This window comes from Trachypithecus francoisi, unplaced genomic scaffold (assembly GCF_009764315.1).
Source record: "Trachypithecus francoisi isolate TF-2019V2 unplaced genomic scaffold, Tfra_2.0 Lachesis_group7, whole genome shotgun sequence".
Taxonomy (NCBI): Eukaryota; Metazoa; Chordata; class Mammalia; order Primates; family Cercopithecidae; genus Trachypithecus; species Trachypithecus francoisi.
Genome location: NW_022681472.1, coordinates 5,713,899 through 5,731,396, shown reverse-complemented (window position 1 = coordinate 5,731,396; position 17,498 = coordinate 5,713,899). Strand labels below are relative to the sequence as shown.

Genomic DNA, 17,498 nt, shown 5'->3' with positions numbered 1-17,498 from the left:
TTCTTATTATATGTAAATAAAATATTTTAAAATATTATATAAAGAATAGTATAAAATATGAAATATAAACTATATTCAAAATAAATATTATATGTTAATATATGCTTAAATATAATATATAAATATTATAAACCATAATATATTATATATTATAAAATGTAAAACATAAAATAGGTAAAGAGACTTATAATATGTTAAGGTTTCTACACCTAACTGATAAGATGTTGATTTCACTAGACTATGAAGATATATACAAAATATAACCCTGAGAGTAACCACTAAGAACAGTATATGTTGAAGTATACTCAAAAATGCTGTGGATGAAATGAATTTCTAAAACAATATGTTCAAAAAAGGCACATGAAGGCAGAAAAAATAAAACAGAAAAATGGAAAAAAGAACAAAATTCAAATATATAATGATAAACATGTCAACACATCAATAATTAAAATGAAAGTAAATTGTCTAAATACACCAATCAATACACAGAGATTGGCAGAATAGATTACAAAACATGACCCAGGCTGGGCGCGGTGGCTCAAGCCTGTAGTCCCAGCACTTTGGGAGGCCGAGACGGGTGGATCGCAAGGTCAAGAGATCGAGAGCATCCTGGCTAACACGGTGAAAGCCTGTCTCTACTAAAAAATACAAAAAACTAGCTGGGCGAGGTGGCGGGCGCCTGTAGTCCCAGCTACTCAGGAGGCTGAGGCAGGAGAATGGCGTAAACCCGGGAGGCAGAGCTTGCAGTGAGCTGAGATCCGGCCACTGCACTCCAGCCTGGGCGACAGAGCGAGACTCCGTCTCAAAAAAAAAAAAAAACATGACCCAAATATATGCTATCTACAAGCTCACTTTAAATATAATGATACAGTTATATTTAAAGTAAAGGACTGATAAAAGATATATCATGCATATTTTTATGAAGAAAAGTGACTAGTGGCTCTATTAGCATTAGATGAGCTAAACTTCAAAGTAAAGAAAATTATTGGACAAAATGAGACAAATTAATTAATAATAAAATTATACATCTATAAGAAAAACATATCAACTCTAAATATGTATGCATCAAATAACTTAGATGCAAACTACGTAAAGCAGAAACTGATAGAATTGAAAGGTAAAACAGATAAATACACAATTACATCGAAGACTTCAACATCCTCTTAACAATTGGTAAAGAGTTAAGCAGAACGTCAGCAGGAATATAGAAGAATTAGAAAACACCATCAAATGACAAGATCAAACTAACATTTTTAGAACTTTTGGACAACACAAATAGAATATACATTATTTGTAAGTTTCTGTAGAAACTTGACCATACTGGGGGCATAAAGCAAATCTCAATACATTTAAAATAATTAAAGTCATAGAAGATATGTTTTCTGACCACAGAAGAATGAGTAACAGAAAGAAAACTAAAACAATTTCTGACACTTGAAAATGAAGCCACAGAATTATAAATAATCCATTACATACAAGAAAGTCTCAAAAGAAATAAAAAAAGCATTGAACTGAATAATGATAAAAATAAAACAGAGTCAAGGTGCAGGTGTTCTGCTTTGACTGTTTCATTGGCAATATCTTGATTGTAGTCATATATATACTAGAGTACTTTTCAGTTAAAAAATTTAAACTATTTCTCATGAGAGCATCATATAGTTAAATCATTTAAGGAAATTTATTATGTTAATCTCTGCCTTCAGTTGGAATGCTTAATATATTTGCTTTTAATGCAGTTATAGATATGGTGATATTTATATTCACTTTATATCATAAATTTTTATTTTTGTTCCTTTAATTTTCCATTACTGTTTTTATTTTGGGTGTTACACCATGACAAAAAGTATGTACCTGTGTATATACTTTCATATAAATTATATATAAATATATGCTATATAGATATAATTTTAATTCTCCTATTTTTATCATTAGTTATTTTATTAGTTATTTGGAGGGATATAATAATATTTTAAAATATTCTTGTCCAGAATAATGACAGTATCAATAGTGCTCAAAAATTTGCTTCTATAAAACTCTGTTCCCCCCACTTCTTTGTGTTATTATTGTTATACACTTTACATCTTTATATATAACAAGCTGAAAGACACAGTGATATAATTATCATTTTATGAATTTTTCTTTTAAATCAGTTAGAAGTATAACACCAATAAAAATGCATTTATACTGTCACTTATATTGAATTATGTATTACCTTTAACAGTGTTTTTATTATTTCTAAGTGTATATTCAAGTTATTATCTAAAAATTATTTTCTGTAGTGTATATTTACTAGCGGCAAATGTTCTTCTTTTTTTTTATATGTAATAATGATTTAATTCTCCTCCACTTTGGAAGGAGAGTTTCGCTGAATAAGAACCTCTTAAATGACACCTTTTTTGTTTCAGCACTTAAATGTGTTATTCTATTACCTTCTAGCTTTCATAGCTTACTACAAAAAATGAGCTGTTATTCTTATTAATGATTCTTTGCATGTCATGAGTCATTTTGCTTTTGCTGTTTTCAAGATTCTTTGGCCTTTTGCTGGTCAACCATGCTAATTGTACGTCTTTGTTTTTATTCTACATGGAGTTCATTGAGCTCTTCAGATATGTATAGTAATATTAAATTTGAGACGTTTTCAGCTGTTATTTCTTAAAATATTGTTTCTATCCCTGTCTCTCCTTGTTTTCTTAGTATTCCCTTTACATATATGACAGTATAACTTATGTGGCCATAGAAACTTCTGAGACTCTGCTATTTTTCTTCATTTATGTTTTTGTTATTCCTTAGACTGGATAATCTCAGTTGCCCTATTGACATTCAGATATAGTGAACTCTTAATATTCTCTTAATCTTTCTTCATAAACTCAAATATTTTGTTCAGTTCATCCAAGAATTTTTAAAATTTCAGTAATTGTACTTTTCAACTGAAGAATTTTATTTGATTCTTTTCATTACTTCTATCTTTCACTAACATTTTCTATTTGGTCAAACGTTAATTCTTTGGGCATAGCTTTGTTTAGACCACTTAATATATTTGTAATTCACAATTTAAATTATTTTACTAGTAAGTGCACCAGATGGTTTTCCTCAGAGAAAGCTTCTATTGAGTCTATTTTCTTACAGAAAAGCCACAGTTTTGAGAATTTTTTCAATGTCACATAATTTTTGTTTAAAACTGGCATTTCAAAGAATATTCTTGGAAATCAGATTCTCATTCTTCCCAAGAGTCTGATGCTCTTGCAGTTTGTTGTTGTTTTCCTATCTGTTTCACCGTCTATTTAGCTTCTTGGTCGTCTATTGTTTTGACCAATATTTCTGTAAATTATTAGAAGCAAAGTCTTACAACTTTTCCATGGGGCTCTGTGTGTGTTTTGTGGCACTTCTTTAATGCTCCGGGAATGTGCAACTCTTTCTAAGTCTTTACTTTCTTCTTGCACTGATTTTTAAAGTCAGACAGAATGGAGAGTTTAGGGCATCTTTTTTCGTCATGCGCACAGCCCGGCACATTCATGCGCCCTTCCAGGTTCTCAGGAATGTATTGGAGCTTCTAAAAGTCCCTCATTGGAATCTTATTCCTCACATCTTAAGTTTTACACCAGCGTCTTTCTTGCCACAACTGGTATTGCCAATTCAAGTAGGTGTAATCTTAAACAACTACTGTTGATTGTTAAATACTGAGGTTAGCAATCTTTCCAATGAGAAAGGTCTGAGTAAGGTCAAGTAATGACAAGGTCTGTGTCTTAGTCTGTTTGTGTTGCTATAACAGAATATCTGAGGCTGGGTAACTTATAGAAAAAAAGAAGTTTATTTGGCTCATTACTCTGGTGACTGAAAAGTCTAAGATGGGAAAGCTGCATCTGGTGAAGGTTTCAGGCTGTTTCACCTCATGGCAGAAAGTGAAAGTGGAGTGGGCATGTGCAAAGAGATCGCATGTTGAGAAAGGAAGCAAGACAGAGAAACTGAGGAAGCCAGACTGTTTTTAACAACCCACTCCAGTGGGAAATAAGGCATTTCCACAAGAGTAAGATCTCACCCACCTTTGCAGCAGGAAATTAATTTATTTATGGAGGAATCTACCCCCACGACCTGAACAGTTCCCTCTAGGCCTCACATTCCAACACTGCCATATTGGGGATCAAATTTTGACATGAGTTTAAGAGGAACAAACCATATTCAAAATGAAGCATTTCACCTCTGCCCCCATAAAACTCATATACTTCTTACAATGCTAAATACAATCATTCCCTCCAAATAGACCCCAAAGTCTTAACTTTTCCAACATCAGCTTGAAAGCCCAAAGTTCAAATTCTCTTTTGAGACTCAGGGCAAGTTCCTTGTAGTTATGAATCTGTGAAATCAACAGCAAGTTATTTATTTCCAAGATAAAATGGTATAACAGATATTTAGTCGATATTCCTATCCTAAAAGGGAAAACTAGACAAAAGGAAATAAATGATAGGTCCTACATAAGTCTGAAACACAGCAGGGCAGACAGTAAATCTTAAGGCTCCAGGATAATTTTCTTTGACTCCATATCTCACACTCTGTGTACATGGGTGTGAAGGGTGGGTTCTAAGGTCTCGGGCAGTTCAACTCCCATGGTTTTGTTGAGTGTCGCACATGTGTCTGCCCTCATAGATTGAAGTCTGGTACCTGTAGTTTTCCTTGGTGGGCATTACATGGTGTTGGTGGTTCTATAATTCTGAGGTCTTGATGGTGACCCCAGTAGCTCCCCTAGGCTTTGTGCTGGTGAGGATTTGGTAGAGCTCTAACTCCACATTTCAACTCAGCATTGCCCTATGGGAGGTTCTCTGTGGTGGTTCTATCCTGTGACAAGTCTCTGCCTGGGCCTGCAGTTTTTTCTACACACCCTTTGAAATCTCAGTCAATAAAGCCTTGTTACCATAGCTCTCACATTCTGCAGGCCTGTAGAATCAACACCATGTGGATACCAAGGTTTACTGTTTGTGCTTTTCAAAGCAGAGTCCTGAGCCTTACTTGGGGCCACTTGAGCCACGGCTGCTCTTGATGTGGAGAGCAGCATCCTGAGGCAGCACAGGACTTCAGCAGCCTAGGTCTGTCCCCAAAACCCATTCTGTCCTCCTAGGCCTCTCAACCTGTGATGAGACTGGCCTCAAAGATATTTGAAATGCCTTTAGGGATTTTCCCCATTATTTTGATTATTAGCACTGGGTTTCCTTTCAGCCATGCTAATCTCTTTAGCAACTACTCACTGGACCCAACCCTCAGCACCCTTTCCAAACATGCCTTTTCTTTTTATATAACCAGTCTGCAATTTTTTTAAATCCATACAGTCTACTTTCCTCTTAACGATAAATTGTACAGTTAGGTCATGTCTTTGCTCTTAAATCTTACTGCATGCAGTTAAATGCAACCATGCAGTTGCCTGAATGCTTTACTACCTGAAGTTCTCTTCTGGCAAACATTAATCACTCTTAAGTTTGACCTTCCACAAAATACTAGGGAATCGACATAATGCAGTCAGGTTCTTTGCAAGGGTGTAATAGGCATATCTTCTACTGTTTATATTTCTAATGGCATTTTGGTTCTGACCACATAATGAATCTCTAGGAAGTTCCAAACTTTCCCTCATCCTTTTGTCTTCCTCTGAGTCCTCACCAGAATCACCCTAAGGATCCCATTCACAGCAATACAGGCTTTTTCTAGTCTCCTCCAAATTTTTCCAGATACCAGCCATTATCCAATTCCATTGCCACTTCCACATTTTCAGCTATCTGTAGAGCAACACCCCACTCTTCATGCCAATTTTCTTAGTCCATTTGTGTTGCTATAATAGCATACTTGAGACTGGATAATTTATCTTTCAAAAAAGCAGTTTATTTGTCTCTGATTATGGTGACTGGAAAGTTCAAAGTGGGGTAGCCACATCTGATGGCCACCTCAGGTTGCTTAACCTCATGGCAGAAAGTGGAAGTGAAGTGGGACTATGCAAAGAGACCACATTGTAGAGAGGTAGTAAGAGAGAGAAACTTGTGAAGCTAGACTTGTTTTAACAACCAGTTCTCATGGGAATTAATCCATTTCCCCCTAGAATGAGAATCCACCCATTCTCACAAGAAGGCATTATTTACCACCATGACTCAGACACTTCCCAATAGGCCCCATCTCCCCACACTGTCACATTGAGAATCAAATTTCAACATGAGTTTCAGAGGGGACAAGCCACATTAAAACCATAGCAGCCTGTAAATTGACTTCTCTAGGGAGCTTCCAGATAGGCCAGATGATTATGATTTTCTTGGGATTGTGCTTTTTTAGAATCTGCAAGCCCAGTCCATTTCCTTCAGTGAGTTCTGAGGTACTAGGTCTTATAGCTAGCTACCATGTTTTCTAGGATGCGTATTTTCAAGGTCACAGTGGTTATCTTGACAGGGTAGTAGGAAGCTCTCCATTCTTACCAAAACTTGAAGTTTGTTTTGTTTTTAAAAAATGCTGTATGGTTACTCCAAACATTTATTTCACAATTCTGAATAACACTGATTCTGATAATTATGAATATTTTCTCATTGCCTTTCCAGAGGAGTGGAATTTCAGAAGTCCTTAGTGTGCCATTCTGAAAATCCAGGCCACATTCACTTTTGATTTCTAAAATGCCTAAGGCACAGTAATTTGCAAAATGTTTATGGTCCGTAAGTACCAATTAATTTGCATTCCAGCGTTTATAGGCATAGATCAGAATCCAACCTATTGTTTTGATCCTTTATTCTCTTCCTCTACTTTATGGGTTTCCAAGAACTATAACCTGTACTCTTTGTGATTTGGGTTATCGGTTTATTATGTATCTCAATCTCCTGATCCCCATCACTGAGTTTGGCAAATAAAAATAGAAACTTATTACATTGACTATCTCTGCTAAACTGCTTGCTTCAAAATCCTTTACGTTCTTTTAGCATCTTGATGTTATTACATCAAAATTTTGCTTTATTTCTTTCAAATTAATGTAAATAAAATAAGATATTTGTATCTCTTATATCACGTTTACACTAATCTTCTTGTATTAAATTATTTGGTGAATATAAATATGTCAGTTAATATCTTGATACCTGTGTCCGTAAATGTTAAGGTGGCATGACAACTGCAGTTAAGAAACTTACTTGGGGCATGGAGAGACCTAAATTTATACAGTTAGTCTTACTTCATTGTGCAAATAATTATAAATAGACATATGTATAGCTTCAGGATAATTCTGTTTTTCCAGTTGAAATGCAATTTATTATTTCTAACCTTAAATGTTTTCATGATGATGGTGTTTTTTGCTACAATTACCTGACTATGAGAACGTAATACAGTACTTGATTACTACACTCTGTGTTTTGTTACTTTACCTCCTGGGAAATTGCTCCAGAAGGTCTTCAACTTTAAAATTCTGATTTTCAAAATGTTCTTAAATCGGTCACTTAACTAAAATAGTATGAACAATTCTTCTCTTCGTAAATGATTACTTTTGACAAAAAGGAAAAAACAAAATGTTGCATACCATAGGCATGTTCCCTTTGACAGTTACTACTTTGGAGGCAGTTGATAGATTTGTTTCATCTGTAAGATGTTAATGTAAATTTTACAGTCTACCATGAGAGACAAAAAGTAGTAGAGATTTCTCTACAAATAGAGAAATTCACTATTATGATGGAGAGTAGGAGATTTGAAAAATATATGCAAGGAGAAAAAATATATCTATGAAAAATAAAAATAATTCAGAATCCTCAGTGATTCCCAGGAGTTTAAAATCTCTTCTAAGGGGGAGAGAGACACTATCTTGTCCAGATATCTTCTTTTTTTTTTTTGAGACGGAGTCTCGCTCTGTCGCCCAGGCTGGAGTGCAGTGGCCGGATCTCAGCTCACTGCAAGCTCCGCCTCCCGGGTTTACACCATTCTCCTGCCTCAGCCTCCCGAGTAGCTGGGACTACAGGCGCCCGCCACCTCGCCCGGCTGTTTTTGTGTGTGTGTTTTTTAGTAGAGACGGGGTTTCACCGTGTTAGCCAGGACGGTCTCGATCTCCTGACCTCATGATCCACCCGTCTCGGCCTCCCAAAGTGCTGGGATTACAGGCCAGATATCTTCTTTACCACACATACCTGTTCTCAATTCAATCATTAGTTTGAAATAAAATTTCACGTAAAATAAGGTATTATGGAAGTTGTACATACACACACACCTGCACAAATGTGAGTTCAGTTTTTGCCCTAACTTATTTCTATCTACTTCAGTCTACTTTACAGCATGAAGCACTCCAAACACAAATTTTTGCAAGACCTGTGCTATGAAGCAGATGCTCTATCTCAACCTCGTTTGTCTTCTCTGTAGTCTAAACAGCCAGTGCTTTGTACAGCTGGAAATGAGAGGAAAAGGAATCTTGGAATTTTAGAAAACCTTTGGTTTCAGATACCAGATAGAGTCAGAGATTGTGGAAAGCCAGACAGACTGAAAGCTGATCCTTTATTTACAAGACAGAAAGAGAGCCTCAATACCTACCCAGTCTTGTGAATATTAAAAGACCTTACTTATAAGACTCAAGTGCCAAACAGGGATTCATTTAGATTACCGGCCATCCTCTTCTGAAATGCAAACAACACCACATCATGAATTCTTCAGTCAGGAGCTTTGCAAAACTGAGCATCCAAAGTGTTCCATTAATCGTGTTATGTATTCAGTCCTTATATTCAAATAAGAAACTTTTTTTTTCTCTAGAGCAACCCTTTAAGGTAGGTGCTTTAATGCACAATTTACAACGAGAAAATGAAGATTTATAGAGACTAGCCAGAAAGTAGTATTAATGGGAGTCAATCCTCAATTTCTGACTTGAATTTCACTAATACTTAATATATTTGAAAATTTCTCTTATGATGTTGTAGTACCTGAGATGGTGGTGACTTGGGGCAAGGAGATGTTTGGGGAAAAAGAGCCTCCGAAGATCAACTCTATTTAAAAATCTTCCCAAGTTCTGTACTGTTCCACTAAATAGAGAAGCAAATTTCTTTTCCCTTCTGTTATGTACTGTACAAAATGCATTACCATGACTTTCAGATCTCAAACTCAATACCTTAGATGAATATGCTGTGTACACTAGTTTAGGAAATATTTTAACATTATTTCCATAAGGGGAATTATCATGAAATTCAATGAATAAAGCTACACCAATGCATGTAGAACACAGCAGGTTTTGAAATCAGGGGATTATCTCACCATGTTAAGTCTAATTATAATTGAAGAAAAAATGCATATATATAAACATATAATATTAGAGGTAGTAAATAAAAATATTTTGACTCAGAATATTTAGTTATAAACAACTGTGAGAATATATCAGTAATCCTAGATGTATTAGTGTCTATATGAATATCATATATAGAAACAACTTTTAAGTTTTCAGTAACAATAAAATAAGCTTTTGTAACTTGTCAAAAAAAAAAAAAAAAAACTATATTACTGCTCAAGGCTTCAATTGAGAACCACTCCCCTGTTCCACTAGGGAAGCCCTGAGAAATTTAATGAGGCTTTGGAAAACAGATGGGAAATTTATTAAGCTTTTTGAGTAATGAAGTAAAAATTTATGAATTTTTGCTAAAAGAGGAAGAAAGTATAAAAGGCTTTTTTATTATGACATTAGTCTTATATATATCAATAACAACAACAGTAAAAAGATAAAGCAAAGTTCTCCCAATTCCTATGTAAACCCACATGACTTTCTTCAGTATTTCCGATGCTTTCTCACAACCACGGAATTAAGCGCTATTTAGAATGTTTAATGTTATAATACATATGGCAGCTCAAGCAATAATGTTCCCCAAAGAAACCATTTTTTTCTTGTTAAATAAGCCCTGGTTATTATGTATTTGCCTGGGTATGTGTACATGAATTGTTAAATTAATGCATATTTTATTGAAAGTATTTCCCTATTATCACGTATGGTAAGTTCTAAGTCCATTCTGAACCATTTTCACCACTGCTTAGATTATTTTCAAAAGGAAGGAAACATTGTAACAGCCTCCACATTTAACCACATTTTCAGACCCATATTTCACACCCTGGCTCACCTTTTCTTTTTAACTTTGATGAAATAAAATCTCTTCACTTATTAATAATTTATTTCTTTTGGGTTATGGTCTTTGATTGACAATAATAACTTCAAAAATATATCATATCCAGATGGTGATTTTAAAATGCAGCACTTTATTAAATATGTTATATCCTATAATTTTTCAAAGATTTGCAAATTACTTGTCATACTGTTGGAATTCTTGGATTCATGGGAGGACATGTGGGCAGCAGATAAGTAAAATCTCTCAATAAGCTTCTATAAACAACTTTAACTGGTTTTGGCATTGCTAATAAATAGGTATATTCTTTTGCCATCAATATATTTGAGATGGGGACACATGAAGACAAAGTAGTAAATATTATTTGTTTCTACCCCAAAATAAAGTTTTGTTTTCTGTAGAAATATGTGTAAAGTATAATCTTAAATCCCTCTAAAACAAATCTGGTCTCATAATGAAGTCTTAAATACCAAACATTTCATTTATAATATGTTCTGATGAAAGTTTTATATGCAAATAGCTATTAAGCTATATAAAATTAAGTGAAAATGATAGCCTTCAATTATTATTCCCAAATCAGTAGTAAGCAAGGCAAAAAGGAATTTGCATCATAAGCCACATAAAATTTTGAAATACTCTAAGAAACCATCTTAGTAACAGTACTTTTAGACATCACTCACAGTTACCTATTTGCTTACCTATCTAAAGTCTGATAAAGAGCAAGAAATAGAAAATTTGACTTTGATTAATGAATGTTGTTTAATATTTTCAGGATGAAAAATGTTCTATTGGATGGTATCTAATGGGGTAAGGGAGGTATGGAGACAACCAACTTCTTGTTATGCAGACAGTGGCCTCCCCTAGAACAAACTGTCCTGGGTTTCCAGTCTCTCCTTCAATAGAATCTACTACAACTCATAATCTAGTAGCAATTTACAGGTATTTTATATTTGACATTTGAGGTTTGAAATAACAGTTTAAAAATTAAATTGGGTTAAATTATCTTAAGCCATGTAAATTCCTCAGTATTGTTTAATCATACAAAATCTACTCTTATTTAAGTCATATTTGTGTAAAAATAAGGTGAAATATAGGCGTTGCATTGTAGAAAACATTTTACAAAATAAGCCTACATAACAATGTCTCTACATGTTAAGAATTCTCCCTCCAGACTACTCAGCAGTTACACCAAGAGCCACATCATAATTATACTTCCATTGTCAACTTTTAAAATATTTTTTTGTCACTATTCATTTGGGTTATGAAGACTGAGAAACTAACAATCAGAGTAATCCAAATAAGTCAAATATTTTTTCTTTTAAAAAATGGCATTAACAGTTTAAAAATAAACATGGTACTACGTTGGAGATAGAATAGATGTACTTTTCCCTATTCCTCTTCCTAAGTATCATCACAAACCTTGGACAACATACATAAAATAAATGTAAGAACACCCTGAAAGAGAGAGGAGAGGCAGGCAGACTGAGAACCTAGAGACCCCGGGACCCTCACAATACATAACGATGAGTTCTCTGGGTTTGCCTCTTGATGTCATATCCCCCAAACAAGATAGTGGAGAGGCTGAGAACCCAGAAATACCAGTGGATGCAGACCAATAAACCCAAGAGAAGCCTATTTCTTCCAGCCACATGACCTGAGAGGGGCAGTCTATCAAGACAGAAGCTGTTATACAATAATTGATATTCTTTAGCCAAATACTACAGAAAAGCAGTGGCCCTATACACACTCATGTCTGCAAAGGCCTAGTAATAAACTTGGGCATTTTTTCCCCTCAAATACTGATCATTTCTTACTCTAGTCTAACAAAACATTGTACCTTTTGACCAAAATATCTCCATTGCCCCTATTCTCCAGTCTTTGTAAATACTACTTCTCTTCTGAGAGTTCCATGGTTTAGATTCTACATATAAGTGGGAACACACAGTATTTGTCTTTCTGTGTCTGGCTGGCTTTATTTAGCATAATGACCCCCAGATTCTTCTATGACATAATGTCCTTTTTTAAGGTTGAATATTATTCCATTATGTACAAATATGCCATATTTTCTTTATCCATTTGTCAGTTGATGTGCAGGCTATTGTGAGTGTAGCAGCATTTCACATGGAATTAACATGGAAATTCAGCCAGAAATAAAGTCTGGCTGACTTTTTTTTAGCATAATGACCCCCAGATTCTTCTGTGACATAATGTCCTTCTTTTTTAAGGTTGAATATTATTCCATTATGTACGAATATACCATATTTTCTTTATCCATTTATCAGTTGATGTGCTGGCTATTGTGAGTGTAGCAGCAATTGACATGGAATTGCAGATATCTCTTCAATATACTTATTTCAAATCATTTGCATATGTACTCAGAAATGGGATTGCTGGCTCTACACAGAGTGGTGGTTCTATTTTCAGTTTTTAGAGAAAGCTCTTCACAGTTTTCAACATGGCTGTTATAAATTTACATTGCCACCAAAAGTATACAGGGGTTCCCTTTACTCTACACTTTTGCCAACACTTATCTTTCACCATTTTAATAATAGCCATTTGATAGACATGAGGTGATATCTCATTGAGTTTCTAATTTTCCTAAGGATTATCGATGTTAAGCATTGCTTCATAGATTCACATGTACATAAATGTTGGCCATTATTATGTCTTCTTTTGATAAATGTCTCAAAATGAGTCCTTTGCCCATTTTAAATGGGTTGTTTGTTTTGTACTTTGAAGTTGTTTTAGTTCCTTATGTATTTTGATTACTAACCCCTTATCACATGTATAGCTTACAAATATTTCTCTCATGGTATAAGTTGCCTCGTCACTCTGTTCATTTCCTTTGCTGTGTGGAAGCTTTAGAGTTTGATATAATCCTGTTTGTTTGTTTTTTGTTGTTGTTGCTGTTGTTGCCTGAGCTTGTGGAGGCAAATCCAAAAAATCATTGTCCAGATCAAAGTCATATAATCTGTTCTGAGTTGTTTTTATATATGGTGTTAGATAAGAACCCAATTTCATTTTCCTCAACATGAAAATTCCATTTTCTTGTCACCCTGTTATTGGAGACTGTTCTTTTCTCATTTTGTATTCCTGAGGCCATTGTAAAAATCAATTGATCATAATCACACAGGTTCTTTTCTGGCCTCTCTGTTTTGTTTCATTGGTCAGTGTGTCTATTTTTTATCAGTATTCTGCTGTTTTAATTCCTATACCTATGTAATACAGTTTGAAGTCAGGTTATGTGGTATCTCCAGCTTTATTCTTTTGGCTCAAGATTGCCTTGGTTATTTGTCTGTGTGTGTGTTAGTGTGTGTGTGTGAGTGTGTGTGTTTCTGTATTAATTTTAGAGCTTATCTCTAAAAAAGTAAAATTGAAATTTTGGTAAAAAGATTAATGAATCTATTAATCTTTTGGGGGTAATATAGACATTTTAACAACATTAATTTTTCCAATCCCTGAACACAGAATTATCTTTCACACTTTTCTCTTAAAAGCACACGCATGTGCACACACACACACACACACACACAATAAAGGCAATCTTGAACCAAAAGAGTGAAGCTGGAGACACCACACTACCTGACTTCAAACTGTATTTCAAAGCTAGGAATTAAAACAATATAATACTAATAAAAATAGACACATCAACCAATAAAACAACAGAGATGCCAGAAAAGAATCTATGCAATTCTGGGTTCTTTCCATATATTTGTGTCTTTCTCAATTTCCTTACCAAAATTATGTAGTATATGATATAGAGTATGAAAAAAATGAAATCATATAGAGTATGTTCTCTGGAATCAGACTAAAAATCAACTCTAGAAAGATAAATCCCTGAATACTTAGAAACTAAACACTCCCTTTCTAAAACTCCAAGTATCAGGAGCTTCAGGTTTCCAGTTCAATGTGTAAGAACCTAGAAGTTGCTACCCCATCCTAGCAACAAGTAAAAAGACAAAGGAACTGAAAAATCAACAACTCTCCTTATCTCCACTGGGGAAAACCACTGTCATCCAAATTGGAAGGACAGACAGTCATATTCCAAGAATCACGGATTGTTGGAACAGAAATCACTGAGTAAAAACCTCTGCAGAAACTGGTGCTGAAGTGGAGAAACCTGAATTATTTTTGATGACTTGCTGGAGGCTCAGTATAGACAAGGCTGAGACATAAGAAGTCTAGGGGAACACAGTCTCCACACTTTCAGTGTCTCCACACTTTCGTAATTTTTACCTCCAGGACCTTGACCAGATTCTCATATTGGATTTTGGAGAAAAGTCCCCTATGCTGCTGGTAGGGGGAAAGGAAAACATTTAAAAATAGCTAAGGCGATAGAGTGTGATGTCTGGCTTCAGAACGGGAACCTTCATTATGCCAGAGACTAAAAAGAGAATTAAATATGGGTGATGTTGAGAAAGGCAAGAAGATTTTTGTTCAGAAGTGTGTCCAGTGCCGCACCACGGAAAAAGGAGGCAAGGACAAGACTGGGCCTAATCTTCATGATATCTTTGGGCAGAAGATGGGTCAGGCTGTTGGATTCTCTTACACAAATGTCAGTAAGAACAAAGGCATCACTTGGGGAGAGGACACACTAATGAAGTATTTGGAGAATTCCAAGAAGTACATCCCTGGAACAAAAGTGATCTTTGCCGGCATTAAGAGGAAGGTAGAAAGGGCAGACTTGATAGCTTATCTCAAAAATGCTACTAATGAGTAATAGTTGGCCACTGCCCTATTAATTCAAAATAGAAATGTCCCATGAGTTTTCTATGTCTACCGTACTTTAAGAGATCTCATACACTAGAATTCAGATCATGAATGACCGACAGAATATTTTGTTGGGCAGTCCTGATTTAAAACTAAGACTAGCTTGTGGTTAAACGAATATGTTCAGTTTTTGAATTTTAGTAGTTATTCCAATTCAGTAAATTCTATTGCTGTTCACCCCTTCTAAATATATGTTAGACTTCGTTAGTAATGTTCAACTTTCTACAAAGACTGTGAGTGCCATCTTAAAACTTACTGGAGATAAGTTTTATATTTAGATTTATATAACTGATTATGTGAATATATTTAAATATGGGGGAAATTCCTTCACTGTGTCTGAACCAAACAAGATTCATCTGTGTTTTGTATTCATTTGCCTCTTAAAGGCAAGGATTAAAGATAAATAAGGTAGCAATGTCTACTTCATATTTTTGGCCTTAATTATGTCCATGTAATTAGAATTCCCTGTATTTAAAATGGTTCCTTTTACTTATTTAAAATCATTTTAGTGTGGAGTATGTGTAATATCAAAGATTATTTAACATTCCTCACATTTCATTGATCTGTAAGGTCACATGCTTCCAAAACAGTAGCAAATTAAACTTCACTCTTGAATTTTTTACAATCTAAGTCAATCTAAGTTGTAATTTAGGAATGTCTTTAAATAGCATTCAGAAACATAAAACTGTAGAACTGCTATGTATTTGTGATTCGAATGGTGCTTAAAGTAGAGGAGATACACACAAAATTTAAAACTATGTGTGATAATAAGACAAGATAATTAAAAAGAAAACCATAGATCATGAAACAAACAAAAGCTAAGACACTTTGTTCTTCTTAGCCAGGTCTGCCCTCAGGAGAAACCAGCCTAAACTGCTGGTATTTTATGAGAGGCTAACTCACCTGGAGAAGGGAAATACTTCAACCTCCTCCAACCACCCTGTCTCACCTAAGTGAAGGTGACTGAGCAGCACATCTGAAGCCACAGTTCAGAGGCACAAGCCAGCTACAAGACGGACACCTACTCACAAGCTGTAGAACATGCCCTTCCCCCATCTTAACACAACATTACTGAAGGTATGTTTGTAACAGCACCTTTTACTCAGTACACTATGCCTGACTATTAAGAAAGCATTGCATTGGTTCTGTTTATGTGATGGATTACATTTATTGATTTGTGTATGTTGAACCAGTCTTGCATCCCAGGGATGAAACCAACTTGATCATGACAGATAAGCTTTTGAATGTGCTCCTGATTCAGTTTGCCAGTATTTTATTGAGGATTTTCCCATCAATGTTCATCAGGGATATTGGCCTGAAATTTTCTTTTTTGTTGTGTCTCTGCCAGGTTTTCATATCATGATGATGTTCGACTCATAAAATGAGTTAGGGAGGATTCTCTCTTTTTCTATTGTTTGGAATAGTTTCAGAAAGAATGGTACCAGCTCCCCTTTGTACCTCTGGTAGCATTCGGCTGTGTATCCATCTGATCCTGGACATTTTTTGATTGGTAGGCTATTAATAGCTGCCTCAATTTCAGAACTTGTTACTGATCTATTCGGGATTCGACTTCTTCCTGGTTTAGACTTGGGAGGGTGTATGTGTCTAGGAATTTATCCATCTCTTCTAGATTCTCTAGTTTATTTGTGTAGAGGTGTTTATAGTATTCTGTGATGGTAGTTTGTATTTCTGTGGGATCAGTGGTAATATCACTTTTGTCATTTTTTATTGTGTCTATTTGATTCTTCTCTTTACTTCTTTATTAGTCTGGCTAGAGGTCTATCCATTTTGTTGATCATGATTATTGCAATAGATGCAGAAAAGGCCTTTGACAAAATTCAACACTCCTTCATGCTAAAAAACTCTCAATAAGCTAGGTAGTGATGGAACATATCTCAAAATAATAAGCGCTATTTATGACAAGTCCACAACCAATATCATACAGAATGGGCAAAAAACAAAAAGTATTCCCTTTAAAACCCAGCACAAGACAAGGATGCCCTCTCTCACCACTCCTATTCAATATAGTATTGGAAGTTCTGACCAGGCAATCAGGCAAGAGACAGAAATAAATGGTATTCAAATAGGAAGATAATAAGTCAAATTATCTCTGTTTGCAGATGACATGATTGTACATTTAGAAAACCCCATCATCTCAGCCCCAAATCTCCTTAAGCTGAGAAGCAATTCAGCAAAGTCTCAGGATAAAAATCAATGTACAAATATCAGAAGGATTCTTACAAGAAATAATAGACAAGGGCGGAGCAAGATGGCCGAATAGGAACAGCTCCAGTCTCCAACTCTCAGCGCGAGCGACACAGAAGACCAGTGATTTCTGCATTTTCAACTGAGGTACTGGGGTCATCTCACTAGGGAGTGCCAGACAATCAGTGCTGGTCAGCTGCTGCAGCCCGACCAGACAGAGCTGAAGCAGGGTGAGGCATCACCTCGCCTGGGAAGTGCAAGGGGGAAGGGAATCCCTTTTTCTAGCCAGGGGAACTGAGACACACAACACCTGGAAAATCAGGTAACTCCCACCCCAATACTGCGCTTTAAGCAAACGGGCACACCAGGAGATTATATCCCATACCTGGCCTGGAGGGACCCACACCCACAGAGCCTCCCTCGTTGCTAGCACAGCAGTCT

The 17,498-nt window shown here is 35.4% G+C and overlaps 2 protein-coding genes across 2 annotated transcripts in view; one reads left to right on the top strand and one right to left on the bottom strand.

Moving 5' to 3' along the window:
• The window catches only part of SNTG1 (syntrophin gamma 1), a gene marked incomplete at its 5' end in the record, with an annotated part of 382,785 nt that overhangs the window by 17,485 nt on the left and 347,802 nt on the right, over window positions 1-17,498 (bottom strand). The gene's annotated exons all lie outside the window — the stretch shown is intronic.
• Window positions 14,485-14,802, top strand: LOC117078953 (cytochrome c-like). The gene has a single exon (XM_033202519.1). It carries the CDS (start codon window positions 14,485-14,487, stop codon window positions 14,800-14,802), a length of 318 nt encoding a protein of 105 aa, XP_033058410.1.

Excerpts from the sequence above, each read along its gene's own strand:
- LOC117078953 (XM_033202519.1), top strand. The coding sequence starts at position 14,485 with ATGGGTGATGTTGAGAAAGGCAAGAAGATTTTTGTTCAGAAGTGTGTC.